Genomic DNA, 12878 nt, shown 5'->3' on the forward strand with positions numbered 1-12878 from the left:
GAACCTGACTGCCGAGGACCGGGTCGGCCTCGCTCAAGCGGTGCCGGCGCCGTGGTCTGCTCCTCAACCCGCCGCCCCGGCCCCGCTTCCGGTCCTGTTCGCGGACTTTCGGTCCCAGTGCGCCGACGACTGCCAGTCCAGGGGACTTTACTAGATGGCGACGCCTTTCACCCTTCGGTAGGACAGGCATGCAGTCAGGGCAGCAAAGAGACAGCAGCGCCCACCTTCGCCTCGCGGTTCGAACCTGGGCAGCTTCCATCCGGCCGCGCCGCAGTTCGAACACGAGGGGCGTGGCAGGAAGGGGGCGGGGAAAGTCGATGAACTCTATGGATGTCGCGAGATTTGTAGGCGGCTTTTATTTATTTATTTTTGCGCTCCGGAAGCGGAAGTGGAGTAGTGAGGGATTCCTGCGCGTTTGGTTACTTTGGAGAGCTGCTTTGGGTGCTGCTGTGTGGCCATCCCAAGTCCCTCCAGGGCGGCCGGCGGAAGGGTGAGCACAGCCCTGGGCGGATGAGTCTTCCGGCCGGGGCGGCGGAGGGAACGGGGAGGCTGCAGCCGGGGGGCCCCGCGGTCTGGAGGCGGGGGAGCCCCGAAGTCCCTCCTCCTCCTCCGATCCGAGCCTCTTTCCCCTCGGGTCTCCTCTCCAAGGGGCTTCTGGAAGGAGCCGCTGTGTCGAAGCCGCTGTGAGGCACGCGTCCGATGGGCCGAGGTCTGGGACTCTCCGGGCTCGCCTTTGGGGAGCCCCCGACGCCCTTTCTGTTAGCCTTGACCAGGGTGCCTCAGCCAGAGCTCTGGGGTTTTACTTGTGGAGAAGAAAATAGTGGGGTTCAAGGGCAGTGGGGGGTGTAGCCTTTCATTCAGCGGCAGCTACAACAACCGATGCTTGAACCAGCGTGTTGGCTTTGAAGACCCGGACGAGGAGGCTCGTGGCCTCTTGTAGCTCTTCAGTGGAAGAGCGAGTTTCCTCTTTGGATTGTTAGGGCTGAGATTCTAAAGAGTCCTTTGAATCCAGTGCCTTCAAACCGAGTTGTGCATGTACTCACCCCCTCCGCCCACATCTTTTTTAAGAGAGGGAGGGAGGGAGGGAGAGGAGTTGATGCTCACAGAGATCAGAAGGGGGCGTCGGATCCCTTGGAGCTAGAATTACAGGTAGTTATGAGCTGCCCAGCGTGGGTACTGGGATCTGATCTGTGGTCCTTTGGAAGAATAGTGAGTGATCTTGATTACAGAGCTAGATCTCCACCCCTTCTCCCATCTTTTGAGGTTCCTTTAAAACCCCTGAAGCCATATTATCTATATTTTTCGAAATTACTGCATTTTTCCTTTTCCTCCTCCTAAGCCCTCCCATGTATCCTGCTTGCTTGCTTTCAAATTCATGGCTTCTTTAGTTGTTATATATATATAACTTGCTCAGTTTGTATAATGTTACTTATATGTATATGTTTTCAGGGCTGATCCTATATGGTATTGAATAACCGGTTTGTGTGCTCTGCTCTTGGGAATACTATTTCTCTTGCTCTTAGCATTTCTTAGTTGCTTGTAGTTCTTTGTTGAGACCTCTTGAGTTTTCCCCTTCCATGATAGCTTGTTTATTGGTGTTGTCCCTGTATTTAATCAACCTAAATATTAAACAGTATAGTTGCCTCAAATTCTTGGGTTAAGTAAAGCTTGCATTAAGATCTTGTTTAAATTCCACTCTCATGAGTAAATAAACAAGATACTTGTTGATTGTGGTAGGTAGGGTATGGGGAAAATGTTGTGCATTTTCCTTGCCTTATGAATTTACTGTCTGTCTTAATTAGGAATGGGATGTCTTTCTGTCTCTGTAGTGGCTTCTGTGATTAGTATGGAAACACAGACACTTTTAATTAGTTGGGAGTTTTTTTGTTGACTTTTTCCCCTTGCCCTGGAACTCACTCTATAGACCAGGCTGGCCTCGAACTCAGAGATCCACCAGACTGCCTTCCAAGTACTGGGATGCATGTACCACTACACCTGGCCTAGTTGGATTTATTTTAAACTCATTTGGTTTTTGGTATTTTGACATTAGTTTGCCAATACCAGCTGGGCACATAGAGGTATAATTAATAACACATAATCCCAGTAGTAGCTGGAAAGGTAGAATATCCTGATACTGTTTCTTGTATTTTAATAACAATTCAAGTTTAAATTTGTTGGAATAAGGGTAGTATTATGTTATGAATGCTTGCATGTTTGGAGGGAAAAAAAAGCAAAGAAGATGCTATCTTCCAGTTAAACAACTTACGAAAAGCTTTAGTAGAAGTTTAATTAGTACAGGAAAAAAAAATTGAGGATACCAGGGGAAAGATTTGGTTTTAAGCTTTTAGCATGATGTTAAGTATGCCTCAAATCATAAAATAGGTTTGGTTCCTTTTCCTTTGCCAAGGTTGGTCTTGTACATCTAGGCTCAGTTGACCCTCCTGCCTCAGCCTCAGGAGTGCTAGGTCTACCAAGAAGTTTTGGTTTAGAAGTTTTGAGGCAATCAATAAAAGCAACCAGTTTGGATTAGGAAAGCTATGAGATAGAGAAGCTGAACAGTACTTGATCAAGGCGGACTGGGAAGTGGGGACTACTTATAGAATTCTGCAGTTTCAAGGTCTTGCTGAAGACTATTGTTAGTTATAACCTTTTTCCTTTTTTCTTTTTATTAAAATAGAAAAGGGGAAATATAGTGATATTTTATTTGTACTGAAATGTGATTTGTATGCTAATAAATAAAGTTGCCTGGGGGTCAGAGCTATTAGCAAGCCATAGCAAAAGCTGGGCAGTGGTGGTGCATGCCTTTAATCCCAGCACTTGTAGGCAGAGCTAGGTAGATCTCTGTGTGTTCAAGGATACAGTCAGCATTGGACTTTAATAACTGTGCACCTAAATGCCTGTTTTTATATATGTTGCTTGGGTTGGCTTAAAACTCCTGGGTTCAAACAATTCTGCCTCAGTATCTGAATTGCTGAGGCTACAGGTATACATCACTGTACCTAGCTTCCCCCTTCCCCCCCTCTGTGTGTGTGTGTGGTGGTGGTGGTGGGCGTGGGCGGGTTGCTGGGGTTTTTGTTGTTTTGTTTCATCTTTTTTTAAAAGACAAGTCCTTGATTTTTCTTTTTTTAATTAAATTTTTTTTCATTTTACATACCAATCAAAGATCCTCCTCTTCCCTCAATCAAAGATCCTCCTTTTCCCTCCTCCCAGCCGTCCAGCGTCTCCCTCCCAACCTACCCCCCATTCCCTCCTACAAGAAGGAGGGAGGTACATGGGGAGGTACATTTAGTAGAGGCAGATCCAAGCCCCTCCCCCTGCCTCAAGGCTGTGCAAGGTATCTCACCATAGGTAGTGGGCTCCAAAAAGCTTGCTCATGCACCAGGGATGGACCTGATCCTACTGCCAAGGGGCTCCTTAAGCAGATCAAGCTACACAACTGTCTTCTTATGCAGAGGGCCTAGTCCAGTCCCATGCAGGCTCCACAGCTGTTGATCTAAATTTCATGAGTTCCCACTAGTTTCGTTTGGTTGTCTCTGTAGATTTCTCCATCATGATCTTGATGCCCCTTGCTCATAGATGCCTCTCTTCTCTTTCTTTGACTGGACTTCCGGAGCTAAGCCTGGTGTTTGGCTGTGGATCTCTGCATCTGCTTCCATCAGTTACTGGAGAAAGGCTCTATGATGGCAGTTAGGGTACTCACTGATCAGATTACTGGAGTAGGCCAGTTCAGGCACCCTCTCCACTATTGCTAGTAGTCTAAGCTGGGGTCATCCTTGAGGATTCTTGGGAACTTTCCTAGCACCTGGTTTCTCTCTATCCCCATGATGTCTCCCTCTATCAAGGTATCTCTTTCATTGCTCTTCCATTCTATCTCTGTTCCAGCTCAACCATCCCATTCCCTTATGTTCTCATCGCCCATCCCCTACCCTCCATTGCCCACCCCTCATCCCTAGTTTACTCATGGAGATCTCATCTATTTTCCCTTCCCTCTTTGGGTCTTCCTTGTTAGCTAGCTTCTCTGGAGCTGTGGGTTGTAGTCTGGTTATCCTTTGCTTTACATCTGGTATCCACTTATAAGTACATACCATGTTTGTCCTTCTGAATCTGGGTTACCTCACTCAGGATATTTTCTAGTTCCATCCATTTGCCTGTAGATTTCCTGATATCATTGTTTTTACTGTACTCCATTGTATATATGTGCCACATTTTCTTAATCCATTCTTTGGTTGAGGGGCATCTAGGTTGTTCTGGCTATTATGAATAATGCTTTTATGAACATAGTTGAGCATGTGTCCTTGTGGTATGCAAATCAAAATGACTCTGAGATACCATCTTATACCTGTCAGAATGGGTAAGATCAAAAACACTGAAGACAGCTTATGTTGGAGAGGAGGATATGAAGCAAGGGGAACACTCCTCCACTATTGGTGGGAATGCAAACTTATATAGCCACTTTGGAAATCAGTATGGCGGTTTCTCAAAAACTGGAAATCAATCTTCCTCAAGACCCAGCTATACCACTCTTGGGCATATACCCAAGGAATGCTCAAGTCCTTGGTTTTCCAAGACAGGGTTTCTCTGAGTATCCCTGACTGTCTTGTAGACCAGACTGGCCTTGAACTCAAAGATCCTACTGCCTCTGCTTCCCCAGTGTTGGGATTAAAGGCATGGGCCACCACCACCTGGTTCATCGCTCACTTTAAATTCAGGGTATCCTTACCCACCTTTCTCATAGTTTTGGTGGCATTATAATGTGTCTAATCATTTGGTAGGAAGCCTGAGATTCATCCCTTATTACTCCTCTCATATCTAATTAGTGACTGTTTCTTCCTGGAGTTCTTTTAAAATTGTTTTCTCAGCCCTTACCTCACATTAACTTTTCAGCATGTTATCTACATTATTATAGCAATCTGCTTTAGTTTGGTTTCATTAGTTCCCTACCCAATTGGACCTTGTTTTTATTTTTGTTGAGATGGGATTCTACTATATAGCCCTTGCTGGCTTGGAATTAACTGTAGACCAGGTTGGCCTGCAGCTCCTCCTGCCTCTGCTTCCTGTTACAGGTGTGTATCACCACACATAAAGGTAGATTAGATCTTTAGACTTCCCCTCTTAAGTCACCCGTACTTCCCATTGCCTCCCAGAAAGAAGATACAAAAGTATTTGTGTTGGATTCAACATTTCCCACAATTTGTCCCTTGTTTACCTCTCTAGTTTTATTTCTTGATGTCTTCTGCCCTCTGTGTTTACCTCATATCCATCTTCATTATACTTTTTATTGTGTGTATGTGTGGGGTGCATGTGGAAGCCAGATGTCCACTCCAGGCTCATTCTTCAGAAACTGTCTACCTTGATTTTTGAACTAGGTCTTTCACTGGAGCCTGGGGCTTGCCGATTAGCTAGGCTGGCTGGCCAGCCAACTCCAGGGATCTGCCTGTCCCCACTTCTCCAGCACTGTGATTGTAAGTCTGTTCCACTAGGCCTGGTTTTTGATGTAGGTGCTGGAGAGCAGACTCAGGTCCACATTCTTGCAGGACAAGCATGTTACAAATTGAGATATCCTCCCCAGCCACCATATCTGCCTCTTCTAGACTGGGGACTCTAGGGATATGGCCCATGATATATTGTTCATCTTAGTATTGCAGGCTCCAGTAGCACAATGTAGTCAAGAACTGTTACAGTCTTAAGTTTAAAAATACATAGGGACTTTTGTTAATACTCTGTCTGGATAGTCAGGACAAATCTCTGTCACCCGCCAGACCCACAGCCGCTCAGACCCAACCAAGTAAACACAGAGACTTATATTGCTTACAAACTGTATGGCCGTGGCAGGCTTCTAGCTAACTGTTCTTATATCTTAAATTAACCCATTTCTATTAATCTATACCTTGCCACATGGCTCGTGGCTTACTGGCATCTTCACATGCTGCTTGTCATGGTGGCGGGCTGGCAGTGTCTCCCCCACTCAGCCTTCCACTTCCCAGAATTCTCCTCCACTTCCCAGAATTCTCCTCTCTCCTTGTCCCATCTATACTTCCTGCCTGGCCACTGGCCAATCAGTGTTTTATTTATACAGAACGATATCCACAGCAGTTCACTTCTTGGTTTTTCATAAGCTGATAAATTAGTATTAATTTTTAAAAAAAATTCTTACAGATCCTAAAAACTGTACAGAATTTCAAGATGAGTGATACTTCTGAAGTGATTCCAGATTTTGAAGAGATGTTTGCAAACAGATTCACACAAGATGACAAAGAGTACCAAGAGTACTTGAAACGTCCTCCTGAATCACCCCCGATCGTTGAGGAGTGGAATAGCAGAGCCGGTGGGAACCAGAGAAACCGAGGCAACTGGTACGTGTTATTTCCAGAAGATAATACGAGGGTTATCGGGGAAAGATAGCTTTAATAGGCTTGCTCCTAAAGCCAGGGCCAACCTGTGTTTTCAGTATGGTTCCCCCACAGCCCTGGGACAGTGCCTGGAACATAATAAGCACTGTAAATACTTGCTTTTATGAGTCTTGTTTAAGACAGGCATAGTGATGCAAGCCATACTTTCAGTACTTAGGAGGCTGAGGCTGTAGGTTCATGAGGTCTAGGCTAGCCTGGGCTATCCAATGAGACCCTGTCTCAAACTAATATTTTCTTTACAGATATACTTAATAAAACTTGAGTTTTGTACTTGATTTTTTAAAGAAGGTATTGTTTTTGATTACCTTAGAAATTTTATAAAATGAAATGGAAAATTAAATGTAATAATTCAAAACTATGAAGAAGTCAGACTGTTTTGTGCATTTTGGTAGGTGTCAGGTGATCACAACTGGACTTGTTACCTGCCTCTGTCCAGTAAAAGGTGTCCAGTGTGATGCTGGAAGAAGGACTTCAATCTTGGGAGAGTATGGCTAGAGCTGTGACGTCCACAGAGAACTAGGTTTTCCACTCTCAAGTACTGTGTGTTACATTGAGCACCCAAATGCCCTGGGATTGGTTTCCTGTTTTTTTTTTTTTTTTTTTTTCAAAGAGAAGTTAATATTTCTGTTTTCTTTTGGTAGGCTGCAAGATAACAGACAGTTTAGAGGTAGGGATAACAGACGAGGATGGCCAAGTGACAATCGATCAAATCAGTGGCATGGACGGTCATGGGGAAACAATTACCCACAGCAGAGACAAGAGCCTTACTATCAACAGCAATACGGACAATATGGTCACAACCAGCGGCCTCCATACGGTTACTACTGACAAATGTTACGGCTTTTAACAAAAGACCGTTCATTTTGATAATGTGTTAAACGTTTGGCTGTCTTCTTTTGGTCATAGTTTTTCGTTCTATTTTACAGAATGGGTTGTTAATTGTTTAGAACTTGAATAAAATTGATCTTGCTAGAGATGTGATGATTGGTGGTAATAAAGTGGATTATATATGATTTAATAATGTTTTGAGTTTGGTCTGTTTTCCTTATTTGGCCTCTAAAGAGTTCTGTCTTTAACACAGAAATAAAAATGTTTAAATAGGAATGCTGGCTTTTCCTTTATAGAAGAATAACATGCTCAGATGTATTTACCTAGGACATTTCAGAGTGAGGACAGTCAGTGTGTGAAAACCCCTGTGATTATTATGGTGTATTGTACACAACAGCAGCAGTTGAAAGGTAAACAATTATATTTCTTCAAGTTTGTCATGTGATTATGGTATTTTGTGGTTTGTAAGTGTGAGTCAGCTCCAGAACCAGTTAGTCTGTGTGGAAGGGCTCATTTTCTGTGCGGCCGGCCTCCTGAAGTGGTGGGATTGTAGCACTCAGCAGGTTTTTGCAAATTTACAACAGGGAAGAAATGGATGTGCTCTATAAACACTCAAAATACTCTTGTAAATATTGCTGCATTTTGGCTATTTTGTTACTTAACCTGTATTGATTTTACAGGGTTATTTTCATTTTCAAATGATTACCTTTGATGATGATTCTTACAATACAGTGAGGCTGTCACTTCTTTCAGAACAATCATTCTTGAAATATTTTTATTATTACAATAGATTTATTCAAGTAAAAATTTTAAAGGTATTCAGTATATGTGTACAAAGTGAAAGAATGAATAAATGCATAAAATGTATGCAACTTTACTCTTATGTTTTGACAGCCAATATATGTACACGGTAATGACCTACTTGGTTTTTTATTACACTGTCCTTTATATATATATATTGAATAAGAGTCAACTTTCTAAGGTTGCCTTTTCTCTTAGCCCCTTGAGATGGGCTTCTAGGTTCTCTGTGATCTGAATGTATCCTCCCTGAGTCCCTCTTGTTGAAGAGCCGTCCTCTTAGGTAACTTTTATTAAAAAGGTTCTAATACATCAAGTATTCACAATGAAGTAGTGAGATTTTAATATAAAGTAAGGCTTTTCCATGCGCACCTCTCATTCTGTTGATAGGTAATGGGCCAGCGCTATTACATGAAGATAAGTTTTGATATTACAGATACTGAACTTGAGTCAGGAATCACCTTGCTACACCGCAGGATCTTCTTTAAAAGATGGGCTACCAAAAATCTGTCCACTGGTAAAGCACAGGCACTAACCAGTTAGGACAGAAGCCGACTGTGACATTACAAGCAGATCCTGTGCTTGCTCTTGACGCCATTAGAGATGTGGGCAGAAGAAACGGAGTTGAAGTGAGGGGTGCTTTGTAAGATGCTCAGAAGAAAAGTTGTTTTCTAACAGTATTTTAGTATTTTAATATCTGCTATATGTAAATATGGTCCTGGTTTTTAAAAAATGAGTGAAATCCTTTTAACATGAATTATTTTTTCATTCAGTATGAGTAACCCAATGTGGTAGGTGGTTTGGTTTTGTTTTTTAACCAGTAATTATCAGACTGCCCCTGTGCATTTAAAATAAGGGAGAAATAAAAGGCATGATTTGTGCTTCATAAGACAGGAAATAACATGAAAATACAAAGGATACTTTAAGGTGAGCCAGAAAAATGTTGAATAAAATTAATTTCAAATAGTCTATTATAATAGCACACAGCATTAGGCATGCCCTGGCTTCCAGTCCGGTCTTTAAAGGTCCGAGACTTGAAAAAGTCGGTTCCAGTTTGGATTGATAGCAACCTGCTTAGATAGGGCAGTTCTTACCCTGCCACCCTTGCAGGGTTGTAAATGCTCAAAGGAAGAGAGAAAACAAAAACTGAAACCATGGCCAGAAAGCCCTGTTACAAGCACAGCAAAGGTGTTTGTGGGGAGGGAATACTTGTTAAATTGTGAAGCAGAGTAGTGCAAGACGTCGACTCACAAGAAGGCCCGGTGTGGTGAGCACACCTGATTTCCCAGAGAAGTCCCTGGGCTGCGTGGTGAATTGTCTCTAACATACAAACAAGCTGAGGAAAGGCAAGAAACAATGACAGGGATTTATCATCATTTCCTTGTGTGTATCCATATGTAAATTGCAAAGGGAGATCAAGTTATAGTTAGGAAATAAACACTTCAAGTTTGGAAGAAGCTTATATAAAAGCTAAAATTAGTGCCACACACTGTTTGGAAATTGGCACTCACTTTAAAATGTGTTGATTATTGAACACATCAGATTAAATCCATTGAGAACAGCTTGCCAGGGACTTAAGAGTTTTCTGGCATGTGTTTTGCAGTGTGAGAAGGATGTGGGATATCCAGCATATAAATAGCCTAGTGCCATTGCTTTGAGAATAGGTTTTGGGTTCTTGGAACCATTTAGGAAAGGCATCTGGAAAAATTTCTGGCATTCTTAAGATGTTTAACAGAGAAGGGTGAAATTTCCTTTTGAATCTTGTGTACCTCAAGGAAAATATACGACCTTATGGGGGAGTTAAGAGTAAAATGTCAGTTTTCTTTTTTATCATTTAAGAGTGGGATTTTTCTGTTACTTAGGTTGGTATTGGAGAACAACCCTGACCTATTGAAGGGTCCCTTGAAGCGGGGAGTGAGGAATTGAGGAATGCTAGATAGAAATATAGATGAAAAAAAGGACAGACACAGGATAGCTTCGGGAGGGCCCTGGGTCAATACCCAGCAGCCTTGAGTTTATTTCTAATGGGCTTTTTATACACTAGCAAGGGGAGAAGAAAAGACACTCCCCACCCCCTTCAAGATCAAAGCACAGCATACAACCAAGTGTAGATTCTTCAAAACACCTGGTAGCCATGCCCCATGGCAAAGCATCTTGTGATTAGACCTTGAAGTGTAAGACCCCAATAACCAGGCCTTTGCACCCTATTATGCAGCCTTGGAGAGCAACGTCAACTCTGACCCTCTGACCTTGAGGCAAACCACAAGTTGGAATCTTTGTGGGCTCCCACAGGTTGGCCTGGAACTCCTAGGCTCAAGCAGTCCCCATGCCTTAGACTCCTTAGTAGCAGGGGACTGCAGGTGTGTGCCATCCTGCCCAACCAAATGACAGTCTTAAGAGTGCTAAAGTAGAAGGACATGACCTTTCATCCTGAAGGCTAATGACAGCACTAATTTTGAATTCTAATAAAAGTACTATACTTTGTTCATAACGTTATGTTTTAAATTGTGTGTTGGTCGGTATTCAGTATACCTGAGGAAATTTACAAGGATGACAGGTATTTGAGGTTCATGGTCTTGAGGCTATTGCCTCTGGGCTTCTGGCAAGGCAGTCAATTATGAAAGCAGCATGTGGCAGAAGCCTGTTCACCTCATGGTGGTTTGAAAGAAAAAGGGGGGTGAGGTAAGAGCCTGGAGCTGGTTAGGCCCTACCTCTAAACCCCCAATGACACCACGGGCTGGGACAAAGCTTTTCACACACGGTCCTTAGAATCCAAAATATTTGGTTGTGGAAATCTACACCCTGAGCTATTGACTTCTGTGTTGATTCTGGGGATGGGACCTCACACACACGCTAGGCAACTCTCCTTACCCCAGCCCCATCTTTATTTTTTATTTTGAGACAGTTTCACTGAGTTGCCCAGGTTGACCTTGAACTTTCAATCCTACTTGACTTTCAGTTAGCACTACTGTCTATGGTAAAAAAGAAAATTAATATTGTCAATATTTAGCTATTAAGTATTAACTTGAGGATTAAAATACAGCTATATATGATGTTCTGTGATATCAAAAAAGTTCCCAGATTCTGCTATATTATTAGAGAACAAATTAAAATGTAGATCCAATTAGTAGATTGGACCCCAAGGGAACCTTGATAGCAAATATTTCCTCCTTTCTAGAAGTTTGGTGCTGCTTTTGAGGAAAGTAACATCCAAAGTGTGGTCCTGAGCCAGGATGGTTACATGCTGCCCACCAGCAGAGCTGTACATGTGAGGGCGTGCAGAGGTGAGGAGGGAGTAACTCCAGCTGCTGAACAGTGCAGGAGCCTTGGCACCAGAGAAAATAGCTTACTCTGAGGAGCTGTTATCCATGCTGTCAGATTAGAAAAATGGAGACGAGCAGGAGGTAGTACCTGTCAGATTCACATTTTTACAGGGTAGGTAGGATGGAGGAGCAGGTTAACCCAAGATAAGCTTCCAACAAACCTACCAACAGGATTTGACTGCTCCTTTTAAGATGATGTAAAAGTATGTACATAAAAAGGATGGAATCTGATGGGTGTGGTACATGTCTTTAACATCATCCCTACGAGGCAGAGTTAGGAGGAGCTTTCGAGTTCAAGGCCAGCCTGGTCTACATAGTGATGTTCAGGACAGCCAGGGCTACATAGAAAGATCTTATCTTAAAAAAAAAAAGGAAGGAGGATGGAATCTTACCAAGAGATGACATGGATAGACCTGCTGGAGGTTACTGTGTTCAGTGAAATAAGCCAGACACAGACCTAATACCACATCTCACTAGCAGAAACAAATTATGTTGACCACATAAAAATATGGAATAGCACAGAGGTCACTATACACTAGGAAGGTGTGGGGGCAGGGGGGGGCAGATAGACAGGGTTAGTAATGGATTCCAAAATAAAATTAGTGGTGGGAAGTAGTTCTAATATTCTTGAATGGAATCATTGTAAAACTCATTATACTTTCCAAAATAACTAGAGGGCTGAGTTCCTGACACATAAATGATAGTATGTGAGATGATAGAAATGCTAATTACCCAAATTTGGTTGCTATACTGTCCACATGTATCAAATTACACTATATTTCATGAAGTACAAATACAGCCAGGCAGGTGGTAGCGCAAGTCTTTAATCCCAGCACTTGGGAGGCAGAGCCAGCCTGGTCTACGGAGCAAGATCCAGGACAGGCACCAAAACCACACAGAGAAACCCTGTCTCAAAACAAAAGTACAAATACTATAACAATTACAAAGTAAACAAGTATACAGCATTGGACTAGGTGCATAAGAACACAGGTTCACACCTCCAAAATTTGAAGAAGGCCTTTATGGGCTAGGTTAAGGGGTTCAGCTCAGTCTCTGAGTTCATAGTGGATCAGTCCTGTTGTTTCTGGAAGATGCTGAATCCTTGGAGTCATCATTCCTTGGTGACCTGTACCAGGCTTTTTCTTTTAGGCCACCAACCAGCTCCCAAATCATGACACAGAGACTTATTATTAGTTTTAAACGCTCCACCTAGCTTAGGCACGTTTCTGGCTAGCTCTTTTAACTTAAATTAACCTGTTTCTCTTTATCTTTTGTCTCAGAACTTTTTACCTTTTCTTTCTTGGTGTCTCTATGTCTGGCTGGTTGGTGGCCTCCTGGCTTCTGGCCCCAGTGTCTCCTCTCTTCTCTCATTCTTCTCAGGCCTACATCTCTCCTATATATTCCCTCTGCCTGCCAACCCTGCCTATCCTTTCTCTGCCTGGCTATTGGCCATTCAGCTTTTTATTAGACCAATCAGGTGCCTTAGGCAAGCAAGATGAAACAGCAACACATCTTTACA

At 42.9% G+C, this 12878-nt stretch overlaps 1 protein-coding gene across 1 annotated transcript; it reads left to right on the forward strand.

The window, feature by feature from the left end:
* The first annotated feature begins 336 nt into the window (after positions 1-336).
* Ramac (RNA guanine-7 methyltransferase activating subunit) lies at positions 337-7431 on the forward strand. The gene is made up of 3 exons (XM_006969972.4): positions 337-490; positions 6157-6353; positions 7052-7431. The coding sequence occupies exons 2-3, from the start codon at positions 6184-6186 to the stop codon at positions 7236-7238; spliced, it is 357 nt and encodes a 118-aa protein (XP_006970034.1). The 5' UTR covers positions 337-490; positions 6157-6183; the 3' UTR covers positions 7239-7431.
* The last annotated feature ends 5447 nt before the right edge of the window (positions 7432-12878 follow it).

Source organism: Peromyscus maniculatus, chromosome 1 (genome assembly GCF_049852395.1).
Source record: "Peromyscus maniculatus bairdii isolate BWxNUB_F1_BW_parent chromosome 1, HU_Pman_BW_mat_3.1, whole genome shotgun sequence".
Classification (NCBI taxonomy): domain Eukaryota; kingdom Metazoa; phylum Chordata; class Mammalia; order Rodentia; family Cricetidae; genus Peromyscus; species Peromyscus maniculatus.

Bases quoted from the DNA above. Each gene is read 5' to 3' on its own strand.
- Ramac (XM_006969972.4), top strand. From the start codon at position 6,184: ATGAGTGATACTTCTGAAGTGATTCCAGATTTTGAAGAGATGTTTGCA. The intron at 6,354-7,051 runs GTACGTGTTATT...TTCTTTTGGTAG, and splicing joins CAGAGAAACCGAGGCAACTG to GCTGCAAGATAACAGACAGT.